Source organism: Corvus moneduloides, chromosome 12 (genome assembly GCF_009650955.1).
Source record: "Corvus moneduloides isolate bCorMon1 chromosome 12, bCorMon1.pri, whole genome shotgun sequence".
Classification (NCBI taxonomy): domain Eukaryota; kingdom Metazoa; phylum Chordata; class Aves; order Passeriformes; family Corvidae; genus Corvus; species Corvus moneduloides.
The window spans coordinates 14086907-14100828 of record NC_045487.1 but is presented as its reverse complement, the minus strand read 5'-3'; the positions used below and the strand labels follow the sequence as shown (position 1 = coordinate 14100828).

The window sequence follows — 13922 nt, the reverse complement described above, 5'->3', positions numbered from 1 at the left end:
GCAAACAAAGTTCCCACATGAAAAGAGAAGTATTTAAGTTTTCAATACAACTTTAAGCAGTTTCTCCTAATAAAAACAGAGGCTTCTCAAACACAAGAAAGCTATGTATGATTACATAATCTGCCTGAATTGGCTACAATTCCAAGATAAAAATCTCAACACACCACTAGCCAGTGGTGTTTTCCAGTCACAGAAGAATTCACACGTCCCTCTACAGTTAATCACTACAAAATTGATCCTATGCAGCAGGTAATTCATCAGCAGCCTCTCAGTCTGACAGTCACACCAAGAAAAGGCTACATGAAATGAACAACAGAATGGTGGACATAAACAATCTCATAGTAAAGTTCATCTTAAGTTTATTTAAATGCAAGCACATAAATTATAAGGGTACATCTTTAAGTTATCTAGTCAAATACTGGAGCAAAATCAGGAAGACATATTCAAAGAATACCCAAGGCTCATTCTCAATGGGCAGCTGCCTCACTTATTGGAAAAGGGTCTGGCACAAAGATGCATAAAGGGTTAATTTTCCTCACAGCACTAGAAGTTGGTATTGATTTACTGTTTTATTCCTAGCAGACAAGAAGCTTCATTGCATTTTTAAGTCACATTCTTACCAAGCATCTCTTCATCTGGAACGACTGCACCTTCACAGCCTGAATGGCTTCATCCAGGAGCTTTTCCTGTTCATCCTGAGGAGATTGCTGTGTTGTTGGCTGGAGGAAAAAAGAAACCAAACAAAACTGAATTCAATTATTTTTATTAAGCTGTTTATGACTTGACTAAAACTGGATTCCCACACTTTAGAATGCACTGCAAGTGACACTGCAGTGTGACCACTCAAGAGTTGTCAGAAATGGTTGTGTGACATGTAAGGGAGAAAGTTCAAGTGCTCTGCAAAAACCTGAGGGGAGGTTACAGGTAGCCTGTGAGCACCCCTGCTTCCTGGAGAGCAAAGCCATGGGGACAGAGCAGGGCCAACTTTTCCTTTCCGACATTTAGAGGTCAAGAATCCAGTGCAAGTACACGAGAAGAAAAGCTCCAAGAGAATGCAGAGACATGACTATGCTGAGAGGAAGCACTGTTATTACTTCTGTCCACAGAGCTTCAAAGCAATGCCCAGACCACACACTGCAACTGCACAGATGCTTTCTGCGCTCACAAGTCACAAGTTCTCAACTGCTATCTGAGCCATGTCATTCCATTCAGGACAAGTTTCAGATAAGCAAAGGATAAAGTACAGTTAGTGCATTCCAGAAGGTAGAAACTACTTGCAGACAGGAACAGAAAGCTGAAGAGAAACAGCAACTCTTCATATCTCCTTGTCCCAGTCACTCTGTCACATTGTCAGAGTGACTCTCGTTTCCCCTCGGAGAGGCACATTCTAGGCCTTCAACTGAAGTTTTCACCACCTTTTGACTTTCCAAGGCTCATACTGCACTTTCTTAAAATATTAAATAAATCCATTGCTTACATCCTTAGATTTCCCCTCAATCCAGCTACAACAGGCCTTCTCCTTCTGCAGCTGCTCCCTTCCCTCTACTCGAATAATGAGATCAGTTTCTACAAGCATCTTTAAGCTATTTGCTAAGATGTCCGAACTGACACAGATCAGAACCCCTACTGCTGTCCCCACCTGCACCCAGCCTTCTTCCTAAGACTTTACAAGGAAACACTGCCATCCACCTCTTGTTCGGGATCAGCCTTCAACACCTCATTAGAGCATCTCCACTTCTCTCAATCTTGCCGTTTGTTTTCAGATGAAATACTGTGGGAGATAAAAGCACTGATGTGGTATCTCAGCTACATCTTCTCTAGTCTTGACAAATACCAAGCACATAGTGATTTAGCACAGCAGGTTCTCTGAGCCTACAGCAAATTCTCAGCTATTTATACTTGTTCCCTTCATCCACTGTGCTCAGAAGGTCCCTGGTCTCCTCTTTTTAACTGCATTTCAGAAACAAGCTGGAAAGCCATGAATTACATCACCCTAATGTTTTTAAAAACTCTGTCTTCAGTACCAACTCCCACATGCCCCATGCGTGGAGTCCCCAGAAGTATCTGTTGAGGACTGAGATTAAAATCAAGGCCTTCATTAAAACACAGAAGTTTTACTTTAACACCAATTTAATGGTTACGAAACATTTCATACCCCTGTTATTTCCCATATTTAATTGAGTTCTTGTTCTGCAGTTGAAATCTCCCCACTATCCTCTTCCACATACAGAAAACAGAGAGTGCTCTGCAATCCTGTTCTTGCCTTGACCATGCCCTAACAGGCAGTGAAACTCTGCTCTTGAAGCTCTGCAATCACCCAGGTGGACAAAACCAAGGCTGATCTGATCCAACACTGGTGACAAACCTGCTTCAAGGAGGTTATATGAGATAAAGATTCCTTCCAACCAACACTTCTGTGACTCTGTGCCTCAGTAATATTCCAACTATGGACAACAACCAACTAAGAAGTGTACTTCGTCCACAGAAAAAGCCATCTCTGCTAGTTAGAGGTGCTAACTGCACCTCTTACAAAGCTCTCTCTACATATAATTAATCTATGTGCAGGTCTTCTGAAAATGATTTAAGCATAAGGAAAAAGCAGTAACCATGGCTAGATGATCCTATTTCCCAGGCAATTCAATAGCTACAAATCCTCAGACAACCTCAAACTGTGAAACAAGTATGTTCTGCCAGCAGAAGTTTGCTGTAATTGCTAAGCTTTAATTATTCAATGGAAGATCAGACTTTTAAGGAACGTCAAATGACAGTGCTGGGACTCGCGTGCAGTAATCAATACCAGAACATCACATAACAGACTTGCTGAATTATGTCTATACCAGAATGTTGGCTACACTCTACAGCCTCCTGAACCCATACCAGTGCCTTAGAGAAAATGAATCACTACTGAGCTGAATGCCCTATGTTCCGACCACGTCAAATCTCTATGAAAGCACAGCTAGAAACAATGCAGCAATGCTAACACTGACCACAACTTCCTAAGCCCTCTTCTCCTGATGGGCATTAAGTTTACATAGCTACCAGCCCTGCTCTTCCATCCCCAGCTGTTCACAGGGCCAGGTAGTGCTTGGAGAGCAGTTAAGGCTATAAACCATCAAATAAGCTGTAAGACAAGCCCAGCTGATTAATAGATTACCATTCACCTAGTTCAGCCTAAAACCACACCAAACACTGCAAGCGGGGCTGTGAAAAGAGGGCTTTTTAACAGCAACACCGAGCCAAAGCATTTATTGAAACATACACTTACTTGCTACAACCCCAATAAGTATTTGGTTGAGTCCATGTGCATTGGTTTCCTTATTTTTGGTGTGCAAACATGCTGGTTATGGAATCATGGCTACAAGTTTGGGATTACTGCTTTCATGATACCAGCTATGAGCGCAGCAGATACATCTGTATCTTCTTACAGAACTTTAACCGCTGTAGTTTAGCAGCAGCTGGGGAAAAATTGGGAGTTTCGTTCATTTATAGTGTCAGCTTTACATCAAACTCTCTGCATTAACAGAAGACAGAATACTTCCACTTCTGCTCTGAATTTGAACAGTCGGGGCCCACACTCTATTCAACACTAAGTACTGAATTCATCAACAGAAGCATTTTCATGTTAACAGGAGATATTAACTTATTTCTTCAGTATCTCTTCAAGATATAGAGAATTAAGAAAGAGGGAAGTTCAATTTGTATCAGTGCTCATTTGAAGACTGAGAAGGCCATCAGTCTAAACAAAGATGTCTTTACTACAAGGACACTACATTTCATGTCTGAAGTGGCACCCGTAGCAAAATAACCTACACTACTGTCAAAAGCATACAACGGGAGCAGTCGTGTTATTTGAAGGGTTGTTTGTACCAGCTTTACTTCTGTAGGAATAGAAAACATCTTAACAGCAGCACTACTGAACAAGTTCCAACTCTTTCTTACTTTTCAAAGTCTGAATATTCATCAGCTTACCCCTTTCTTCCAACTTCAGAAGGCGAACTCTTTCAGCTTTAGAACTGTAGGGGTTCCCAAAAATAATCTGGTTATTATCAAGTGATACACAAGACCACATCAAGACACGTATATCCTGCTAACACATGCCTGAAGTTTGAGGATGTGGTGACAAAAGGCAAGTGAAGGAAAGAGAACATACAGCAAAAGCCTACCAGTGACATCCAGCCGGGCACAGACTGAATCAGAACACAGTTCTGTCAGATTCCATGTTGAATAAAGCTGTTTATGTTCTGTATTTTCCACTTAAATTACCAACCTAGTAACACAAGATGGTATTTCCAAGTATCATTTTATAAAAAAAGCAACCATGGAGTCCTAGGCACATCTACAAAAATAATCTTGAACATAAGCTTTTGAAGTGGAAGATGCTTTGACACTGGGCAAAAGCAGCAGTACTCTGTAACTGAGGCACAAAATATCCTGACTTGTCAACTACATGCACAACAAGGTATAAACCCCTGCATGAACACAAGAGAAGCAATTTACAACGATTACACAAAATGTCTGAGCTATACCCACACCACATATACGGCAAATGTTGAAGAAAAAAAATACAGTTGATGAGAAGAGTTTTGCTTTACTCATTTTTTCCTCTGAAGCAACAAGGATGCAAGTGAGCAATGCAGAAGGGACAGAGGACTGCCTCTCCCAGCTGCACCAGCAGTTTCTGCACAAGAGACAAAAGCCTTTTGCTAACTTTGAAGATAAGGCTAGCATAAGTTACCACATGCAAGTTATGGAAGTCAAAACTCACAGCAGATGAATCTGGAGGAGGGGGGAAATCTGGCTTTTGGGTTTTTGAGCTTTTTGGTGTGCTTTTTTTGTTCCTTTCAGGTTTTGTTTCTTTGGTGCTTTTTTTTTTAATAAAAAGGTAAATTGTTAAGTAAACTGTAAGCTGCCTTGGAAAACAATTTTTTTAAACCCAAGACAGCTTCAAACCAGCTGACCAGAGTACTTAATACAAGTTATCCTGCAGATAACTATTAGGGAAATGTATTATTGCAGCAGCAAACATTATTCTGGATCATGCCTATCCTCATAACAGCAATTACTCCTGAACATACAAACCAAACATTGCACCTACTGTGTAAGATTTACTCATTTTCCAACACTCAGTTCCATGAGACTCATTTTTAGTTCTGTATTTGACACTAAGCTGCACTCTAGAGATGGCCCAAAATAATAACCAATGTGCTGACGTATTTCACTTGAAAATCTGGTACCTTGCAGTACTCAAGAATGACACAGTACTGAGAGCAGAGTTCAAGGGAGCTTGTTCAAGCCTAAAAGCTCACGTTCTGACACACAGGTACCTTAAGCTACATGCAAAGTATAAATAATAATGAGTAAAAGGTTTTGCTTCCATTCCATTCTAAAGTGCATTTTCATCTAATCTCCAGAAGTCCTTTTCTTTAGCTAACTGATGTGCTTACAGCCTATTCCACATGGCACTTCCTTGTATTTGCTCCCATGCCTGTACTGAATACCACAACAAATGACATTTACCCAGGAGGTTTTCCTGCCTCCTCCCAGCTGGATATTATTAAGACCACCTACCAAAACATCACTGTTGAGACATTTCAAATTACTGCTACCCAAAAGAGAGGATGGGTGAGCTACAGCAGCGGGTCAGGACACTGCCAGCCTACAGCTGAAGCCTGGATGCACACAGTGCACTGCTGGGTAACATATTGAGGGAATTACCCAAAAAAAAGGCATAAGCATTTGATACCATACAGGAAGCTTTTCTCTGCAACACTGTGGGCTTCAGAACTTCTATTATATCTCACAGTATAGGAGCTCAGAGATAAACCAGAGAGATAAAAGCATTTTTCACATGTTGAAACTGGTACTTACTACCACAGGAAGCCACAAGACACTATTAAGTATTAAAGAGATGGACTTTTTATTCAGGGTATGATCAAAACCAGCCAGAGCCCTCTTAAAACAAGTCATGTTAAAGGTACTTAAGCATTCAGCTTCAGGGTTTAAACCAAGCTCGGCCACAGGAAATCACAGGGGAGCTTAATCTGGTAGAGGGAATTATCCCATGTTCAACACCTGTGATTATCCCATGTTCAACATCTGTAACTTTAATTTTTCTGAATCACCTGACAACAGCTACTCTTAGAAAGAAGCCACAAGACCAGACAAGTCTCCAGCCAGTTCCCATGGAAATGACAGGCAGAGAAAAGCAGTTTCATTTCTGAATTAATGACTATCACACAATATTTGTGTGGGGGACAGAGACTGAGGGCTATATAGATTTAGAATTTTTCATCACCCAATTCAGTATTTACCAGTCTTTCAAGTAACACTACAGGTTTTACCCACTCCCAAAGATACAGACATCAACATACATATAACTTTAAAAAGAAAGTCTCTTCTAAAAGCCTAAGAACTGTGCAATCCCTTCTTTATAAAGCATTCAGCTATTTTCTGCCTCACTATATACTACTAGTACTGTTTACACTCCACACTTAGGCTAATTACACATTATGGTGGTTACAGCAAGTGCTACTTAAAATTTTGTTGAATATTACACACCGCTGAAGGCACATTAAAGATATTTGTGTTTTACTAGGAAACCTGGCTGTCCCCTTATTTTCATTTGATTGAAAAGCATTTCTCAGTACACATTATTTCCATGTGGAAATTTCATGTTTCACAGAATGAATGAGGTTGGAAAGGACATCTGGGATCGAGTCCAACCTACGGCCGAACACCACCTTGTCAACCAGACCATGGCACTGAGTGCCACGTCCAGAGTCCAGTCTTTCCTTAAGCACCTCCAGGGACCGCGACTCCACCACCTCCCTGGGCAGTCCATTCCAATGTCCAATCACCCCTTTTGTGAATAAATTCCTCCAAATGTCCAACTTGAACCGCCCTTGGCACATCTTAAGACCCTACCCTCTTGACCTATTGCTAACCGCCTGGGAGAAGAGGCTGACCCTCACCTCGCTGCCTCCCTGCCTAACAAACACCAACATTTGCGGCAAAGAGCGCTAATGAGCTGCGCTTACCAATGCGAAACCACCTCTTCTGCCGGAAAAGAAAGGAAGTTTACTCGGGAAGCCTACGACAGCAGTCTTGGAAGGTCAGGAGGGACTGGAGCACAGGCTGCAAGGCGGACAGCCACGGCACACGTGCACAGCACCAGCAATGACACAAGCCCGGGTTTAGCACAGGGGCAGCACAGCAAAACAGACCGAAACTGACCGCTGGTACGGCCGCGTTTCCCCAGTAAAAACACCACTTTCCTCTGCGCCCTACGAGCAAATGGGCTAAACGCAGCGAGGCGGTGACCCGGCCCAGGCCGCGGGCAGCGTTACCACCGACACGACGGGCCCAGCCCGCACCTCAGCCCCGCCCGGGCCGGACGGTGAGGCCTCCGCGCCCGCTGCAGCCCCGCACCCGGCCGGGCCCGCCGCGCCGCCGGCCCAGAGCGGCCGCTCAGGGCGCTGCCCCGGGCCCGGGCCCGGGCCCGGGCCCGGGCCGGGCCTGTCCCTCGGCCACCGGACCCCTCCATCCCGCCGCACCCCTGCCCGCGGCAGCGGCTCCCCGCGGCTCCCCGCAGCCCCTCGGCCGGTGCCCCTCACCATGGTCGCGCTGCCGCCGCCCCCGCCAGCGCCGCCCCGTCATGTGACTGCGCCGCGCGCACCGCCCCACCCCGCCGCCGCGCCGCGCACCGCCCATTGGCCCGCTCCGAGGAAGAGCCGCGCTGCGCGCCCATTGGCGGAGCGGGCGGTGATTGGCGGCGCGGGCGGCCAATGGGCTGCGTGCGCGCCAGGCGCGGCGGGCGATGGAGTGCGGGGCCGTGCGGGCCATGGCGGCTCGGCTGGGCCTGGCCGAGCCCGCCGTGCTCAGGTACCGCCGGCCCCGCCGCGAGGCGCTCCGCGCTCCCGTGCCCACAGCCGGCCCTGCCGCGAGGCGCTCCGCGCTCCCGTGCCCACAGCCGGCCCTGCGCTATTCCCGCCCGGGTCAGCGGGTCCGCCCGGGCGCGCCCCCCCCCGGCCCGCTCTCCCCCGCGCTGACTGTGCCCGGCACCGCAGCAGCGCCACCGCACCCCGGGACAGCCGTGCCCGCCTTGGGTCTGGTGGATGTGGTAGAAGTCCCAGAGCCGTGGGCTCGATGAAACAGCCATCGCCAGCCCTGCAGTGCTGAGCTGCTGCTGCTGCACATCATCAGAGAAGGGGCGGCGTTGCCCCTCCAGCACCCCGGGCCCCCAGGCCGTGCTGTAGCCGGACTGCGACTCCTTGGCTCGAGTCCTGTCGGGCATTCTGTCTTGTAGCTGTCGTTTTGCTGACGAGGGCTTTGTGTTCTGGGTGTTTTGCAGAAAAGCTGAGGAGTATCTGCGGCTGTCCCAGGTGAAATGCACGGGGTTAATGGCTCAAATGACGGCGACAAGCAGTGCTGTGATGTGCCTGGACCTGGCGGCGAGTTTCATGAAACAACCGGTTGACAAAGTAAGATAAGAGTGTGTGGCTTGGCTGGTTGGTGCATTCTGCCTGACTCCACAAAACCATTGTTCTGTAGTGTGTGTTGGGAGCAGGAATGGGATATAACAACTAACTTTCCCCTAGATCCCGCAGTTTGCTGTGTTAGACCTTTCACTGTTCAGAGTTTGAAACAGCACAAATTGAGATCAGTGTCATAGTCCCTTCACAAATTGAGCTTGCTTTGGTATAATTTCAGCTTAATTTCTACTCTTGTAGTAACAAATAAATTACCAGCAAGGATGTTAAATTTAAGATCTCTCCTTTTACTGTGGGAAGAAAGCAGTTGCTCCAAGGAATCTGTCACTGTGGGGGTACCTGTAAACCTCCATCTGCAAATCTGTCAGGTGAATAGCAGTGAGCTGTCAAAATAATGCCTGATACAACATATTCATGATTGTCCATTTACAGCAGAGGAGAATTTAATTGGGCCTAACCCCATGAAGATGTTGCTTATGTCTTCAACTTGCCCAGATTTTGGTAATTTTGTCGCTACCTACCTTGTGATAAAGGGGCCATATATGGGCATGTCAAACCTCACTTCCAGTGAAACAGTCTAAAAATATCACTGCATTAAAAGGTGTGGCATTCCTAGGTGGTTAATCTTTTTGTGTGCAGTCAAAACATACATTATTCATTGCACAAACTTGTTTAATGTAGCAACTGAACTTTATAGTGTTGTGTTGGTTGCCTTATTAAGATGTCAGGAAGGAATCTTGCTAATTCTTGGGGTTTGTCTTTGACTTATTGACAGAGCTATTGTGTTAAACTCTCTGGTTTGAACAAGACCACCTACCAGAGCTCCATGAAGTCTTTGGAATGTTTGCTAGAGGTGAACCAAAGGCTGGGGATGCGAGACTTGGCTGTGCAGTTTTGCTGCTTAGAGGCAGTGAACATGGCTTCAGAAATCCTGCAGAGGTGAGGAAGCTCTCATGAATACACTGGGAACCACAAGTAAGGTTCTCTGTTCTTTAGATGTATAAAGAGCTTGATGTTTGAAAGGGTCAGATATCTCCTACTGATTGGAGCAATGAGGTGAGTTCTCAGCACTGATGATCCAGCCATGAGCTGGGCCACTTTTTAGAAGACCTGTTAAAAAGATTTAGTCTGTGAATCTCAGCAAGTCATTGTCCAACCATGAATTCTTCATCTAGGAATAGCGTAAAAAAATAGGACTCCTAATCCCTGTATTTGCCCATAGAATCACACTGTCATTCATTTAACTGCTGATCATGGCACAGTTCAGAAGTAATGCTCAGTGGAAATAAATCCTCCCTTTTGGGGACACAGATCTCTTAAAATGCACATCACTTGATCTGTAAAACCAATAGGTAGAACACTTCAGTGGAGATTCAACAGAGTTAACTATAATTTTCCATTCTGTATCATCTGCTTTAACCAGAGCAGTCCCTGAAGAGCTCTGTTCTGCAGTGCTGTCACCCTGACAGCACATGTTTAAATGCTGTTAGGTCAGAGCACAAAGGCTGTGCTTGCTTGGTGGTGCTTAATACAAACTGGAAAAAAAATAGCCTGGGGCAGGTGGACAACAAAAAATGACATTCTTCAGTGCTGCACATCCACTGTGTCATTTTCCATATTTAAGCCTTCCTCTGTGTAACATACATACTGCAGGAATCAAAGAAACGGTAATGCTACCTTCTATTGTAGGGATGGATTTATGCAAAGCATCTCATTGTAAATTTTAGATCTTAGGAAGAGCTAAAAGTGGTGTGTGGATCAGGAGCACAAGAAGCAGATTTTCTGACATGCCTTGATCCACATCCCCAGTTTAAAATACCTCTAATTCCAGAAGAGGAGATCATCTCAACTGCCTTCTTTTCCCTCATCTCTTTTGCTCCTCTGAGCCAATAGCAGCTTCTCTGTTTGACTGGCTTACAAAGGCCCAGGTGCTCCAATAGACCTGTTCAGCTGCCAACTGCCATGCAACAAATGGATTTCAGCAGCTTCAGTGAGGCAAATACACTGTCCAATTCTCACTTGCTGTTCCTCAGGTATGAATGCAGCCTCTCTGAAGCACAGCGAGTGGACCTGGATTTCTCCAAACCCCTGTTTATAACAGCTGCGCTGTGCACTGCATGCAGGTGAGTGTAGCCTGGGAGACTTTTGACAGGCTGAAATGCCTGCTGAGACTCCAACCAGTGCCAGCATTCAGGGTCTTGCTTAGCATGTCCCGCTGCCCTGCTTCTGAAAATGGAGACAGCTGGAGCAAACCAAGCCTTTCCTCATAGCGAAGTCTGGAACGTGCACTGCACAAAGCAAAAACTTCTATGGCTTTTGGTGAAATACTGCTCAAGATGCAAGAAGGGCTTCTGAGCACCAAGAAGCAGCCATTATGAAGAAGGAAAAACTCCAAGCCCTACGCCATCATGTCCTGGTGCTCTAGCCTTTGGGAGATGGCTCTGATAACTGTAGGCCTGTGTCAGCTAAGAGAGGTGTGTGACTCAGCCAGCACTTGGGAAGAATCTGCTTATATGCAAAGATCTTCCTCCCTCATCATTACACCTTGTGACAGTCTTATTCAGCAGCACAGGTGCTGTGTAGTTGCACAGCTCCTGACAAGGGCTCTCTTGACAGAGTGACATTCAGCTTTTTGCTGTAATGGCATTTTATCCTGGTTCCCTGAAAATCTGAAAAGTTACCTCTTCCTTATACAATTCCTTATGTAAGTTGAACTCACCCTGAGTTTCAGTTGAGCTCTATTAACTGAGTAGTGTAGGGGTCTGGTTTTTAAGCAGATTTGTTTCTGTGGGAGACAAGGATAGGTAGGACAAAAAGGCCTGCCTTGCTCATGTCACAGGCAGTGTTGGTACAGTAATTATCACCTCACCTAAGGGATAGTTGCTGGAATGTTGCTTTGTACAGAGATAACTTTCTCTTGTAGGTGTTTGAAACAAAAAGTGGACAGAACTAAAATGTTGGCTACATCTGGAGTGAAAAAAGCAATATTTGACCGGCTGTGCAATCAGCTGGAGAAGATAAGCCAGCAACTCAGCAGTAAGTGTTTGGCTTTATCCCTGTAAGACAGCACACCCATCCCATGGCCTCACAGTGCCCCATCCTGTTCCACTGGTGATTTCAGTCTGATCACTTTCAGCTGTCCCCTTTTAGCCAAATCTGCCCTCCATTCCAACATGTTTCCTGCAGCCCAGTTCCCACTCACAGTCGTTGCTTCTGGAGAAGTTGCAATAGCTTAGCAAGGACGAAAATAGGAAAAAAGTGGCAAGGACAAAAATATTTTCCTCTCTTCTTGAATGCTCACTGCTCTTTACAGTCTCTGCTGCTGCAATTTATTCCTTGCTTCTCCCATACTACCTGACCTATCTTGGATTCCTCCTGCTTGCTTGGTTTCTGCATCCTGTTAACATGGCAACCTGACACACGAATTATCACAAACATCTTCCTCAGACTGACTCACTCCTGTGCTTTCCTTTCCCCCACTGCAAGATTAACAAGCATAAGCCTTGCTGTTCTGGTACCAACGCAGCCATTTCCTGACACCACCTCTCCTCATATATTGGGCAGATGTCAGGAATATTTCTTGCCCATTGTTGAGCCTGCAGCTCTCTCTGCTCCTCTTTATGGGGGAGAAAGCCTGAAAAACAATACATGCACTAATGTCCTTGTATTTCTGTTGCTTCCTCTTTCTCCTTTTTCCTTTCTCAGGCTTTCATTCTTACTTTCCCACTGAAAGTTACCCCGCCTCACTATGTCTTCATCCCCTGATGTTTTCTGCAACATGCTGCCTGAATCTAACCCAAAAGCTGCTACTTTCTCCTAGGTGTGTGCCCTATAAAAACCCGAACAATACCCCAGCACTAAAGCAACTAAAGGCAACTGGGAATTGCCATATGAATTCAGGGAAGAGTGTGCATCTGCATACCTGGACAGCTCCCTGTATGTTGTGGGTATCTATAAAAATTGTGAGAATGGAATCAAAGGGAAAGAAATAATTGATAATCCTGCCTGAGTTACCTAGAAGGGTAGCAGTGTGGTTTTGGGCAATGAACATGGTGGATCATTGTGGTTACCAATGCAGCAGCAGCTAATTAGCAGCCTGCTAATTAAAGCAGCCAGTCAGTCCATGCCATACTTGAAGTGCTGGCACCTCTTGTAGAGCTCAAGTATCAGTCTGGACCAGGGAACTGCTCTGACTAGACAGCACTACTTGTGGAAGGTGGCACTGCTGTCAAAGAATTACATGTGGCCACCCTTGGAGCCCCAAATACCATTCAAAAGTAAAGCAACTTACTTGTTTTTTTAGAAGATGTTCCACTGGCTGCAGAGACACCTGACAGCTTGCAGACTGCCCTGGAGCAGTGTGAGCAGGAAGAGGGTAAGTTGTGTTTATCTGTGAATGAAAATCACCTCACTGGAGTAGTTCTGAGCTTTCTTGCTGCTCCGTGTTTTAGTTGTGTGATGGGCCATGATGCTGCAGTTCACAGCAGCTCTCTACATCCTGCAAACCACGGGCTGTGGAAGCACAGAGAGAACCTAGCAGGACAGTGGAGTTTATACTGAGTAGTCCTAGAATTCAGGACAGCTGTTGTGTTCAGACACAGAGGTGAGGAGGTGACTGTCCCAGCAGGTGAGGGGAGCAGTGACCACAGGATTAGATAATAGGGACAGGCCCCTGCTGGTGTCTGAACATTTGCTCACTGCCTGTTATCCCCAGCAGCATGTTGCCCATGGTGGCCTCTCATGGGCTTTCTTGTTTCCTCACAGGCTCTGAAGAGGATGAGGAGATGCCATGTAAACGACCAAAGACTGAAACAAAGCAGGACTATGAAGAATGGAAAAAGAAAATCCTGGAAAACGCTGCTAAGGCACAAGGGACAAGGAGTACTGACTCTGTAATGCCACCCAGTAATGCAACTGCTGCTTGCTCTTAATTTTAACTCTCCCTCTGCTCTAACAAGAGATCCAGTAGCATATGAGTGATGGCTGCCTGGCAGACAGCTGATTTTATTTAGGTTTTAAGTATTTAAGAACGTTATTTGTAATAAATGACACCACAGATTGATAGGAATTTACAGGAAGCCTGTCTGACTATTCAGCAGGCTGTGGCATTAGGGGTAGAATAGCTTCATTCTCTTGCTGCAAGAAGCAGGTAACATTCTAATGCTACTTTAAGTGTAAATAAGTTATAAGTTACAGGCCATTGGGCCCCTGGCTGGAACCAGTCAGTGAAATAAGAGGGAGGGGACTAACAGTGCCTTGTTAAACTGCAATGCCAGCAGAGAAATGAAGCCTTATTTTTAAAAGGTTTTTTTTAATAAATATTGTTTAGTCATTGAATTTGACTTATTTTCATGTGTATAGGAACAAAGTCTCTTGTGCTTTTGTAAGAGGTCCCAAATATTCCAAGAAACAATAAAAGTACTGGAAGGAAAA

At 45.4% G+C, this 13922-nt stretch overlaps 2 protein-coding genes across 5 annotated transcripts in view; one reads left to right on the top strand and one right to left on the bottom strand.

Annotated features, from left to right (window-relative positions):
* Positions 1-8308, bottom strand: part of VPS35 (VPS35 retromer complex component) — a 27492-nt gene extending 19184 nt beyond the window's left edge. Inside the window, exons 1-2 of one of the 3 annotated variants that reach the window (XM_032122267.1) lie at positions 8081-8308; positions 621-719 (exon numbers count right to left, since the gene is read on the bottom strand). In XM_032122267.1, coding sequence (XP_031978158.1) covers positions 621-719; positions 8081-8293 — 312 coding nt within the window. In that variant the 5' untranslated portion in view covers positions 8294-8308. Of the gene's footprint in view, positions 1-620; positions 720-3265; positions 3435-7613; positions 7671-8080 lie in introns of those variants that run through there. The other 2 variants (XM_032122268.1, XM_032122269.1) reach the window with 2 other exon arrangements.
* ORC6 (origin recognition complex subunit 6) lies at positions 7802-13922 on the top strand. 2 transcript variants are annotated; one of them, XM_032122272.1, is made up of 7 exons: positions 7802-7881; positions 8351-8480; positions 9265-9428; positions 10523-10612; positions 11413-11525; positions 12796-12864; positions 13254-13922. In XM_032122272.1, exons 1-7 carry the CDS (start codon positions 7817-7819, stop codon positions 13418-13420), a joined length of 798 nt encoding a protein of 265 aa, XP_031978163.1. In that variant the 5' UTR covers positions 7802-7816; the 3' UTR covers positions 13421-13922. The 2 variants fall into 2 exon arrangements, with proteins under 2 accessions (XP_031978163.1, XP_031978162.1); XM_032122271.1 differs by having other exon boundaries at positions 12793-12864.

What these genes read in the sequence shown, in the direction of transcription:
- ORC6 (XM_032122271.1), top strand. Translation starts at nt 7,817, where the DNA reads ATGGAGTGCGGGGCCGTGCGGGCCATGGCGGCTCGGCTGGGCCTGGCC. An exon ending in GATAAGCCAGCAACTCAGCA is followed by an intron (nt 11,526 to 12,792) that starts GTAAGTGTTTGG and finishes TTGTTTTTTTAG; the next exon opens with AAGATGTTCCACTGGCTGCA. An exon ending in GCAGTGTGAGCAGGAAGAGG is followed by an intron (nt 12,865 to 13,253) that starts GTAAGTTGTGTT and finishes GTTTCCTCACAG; the next exon opens with GCTCTGAAGAGGATGAGGAG.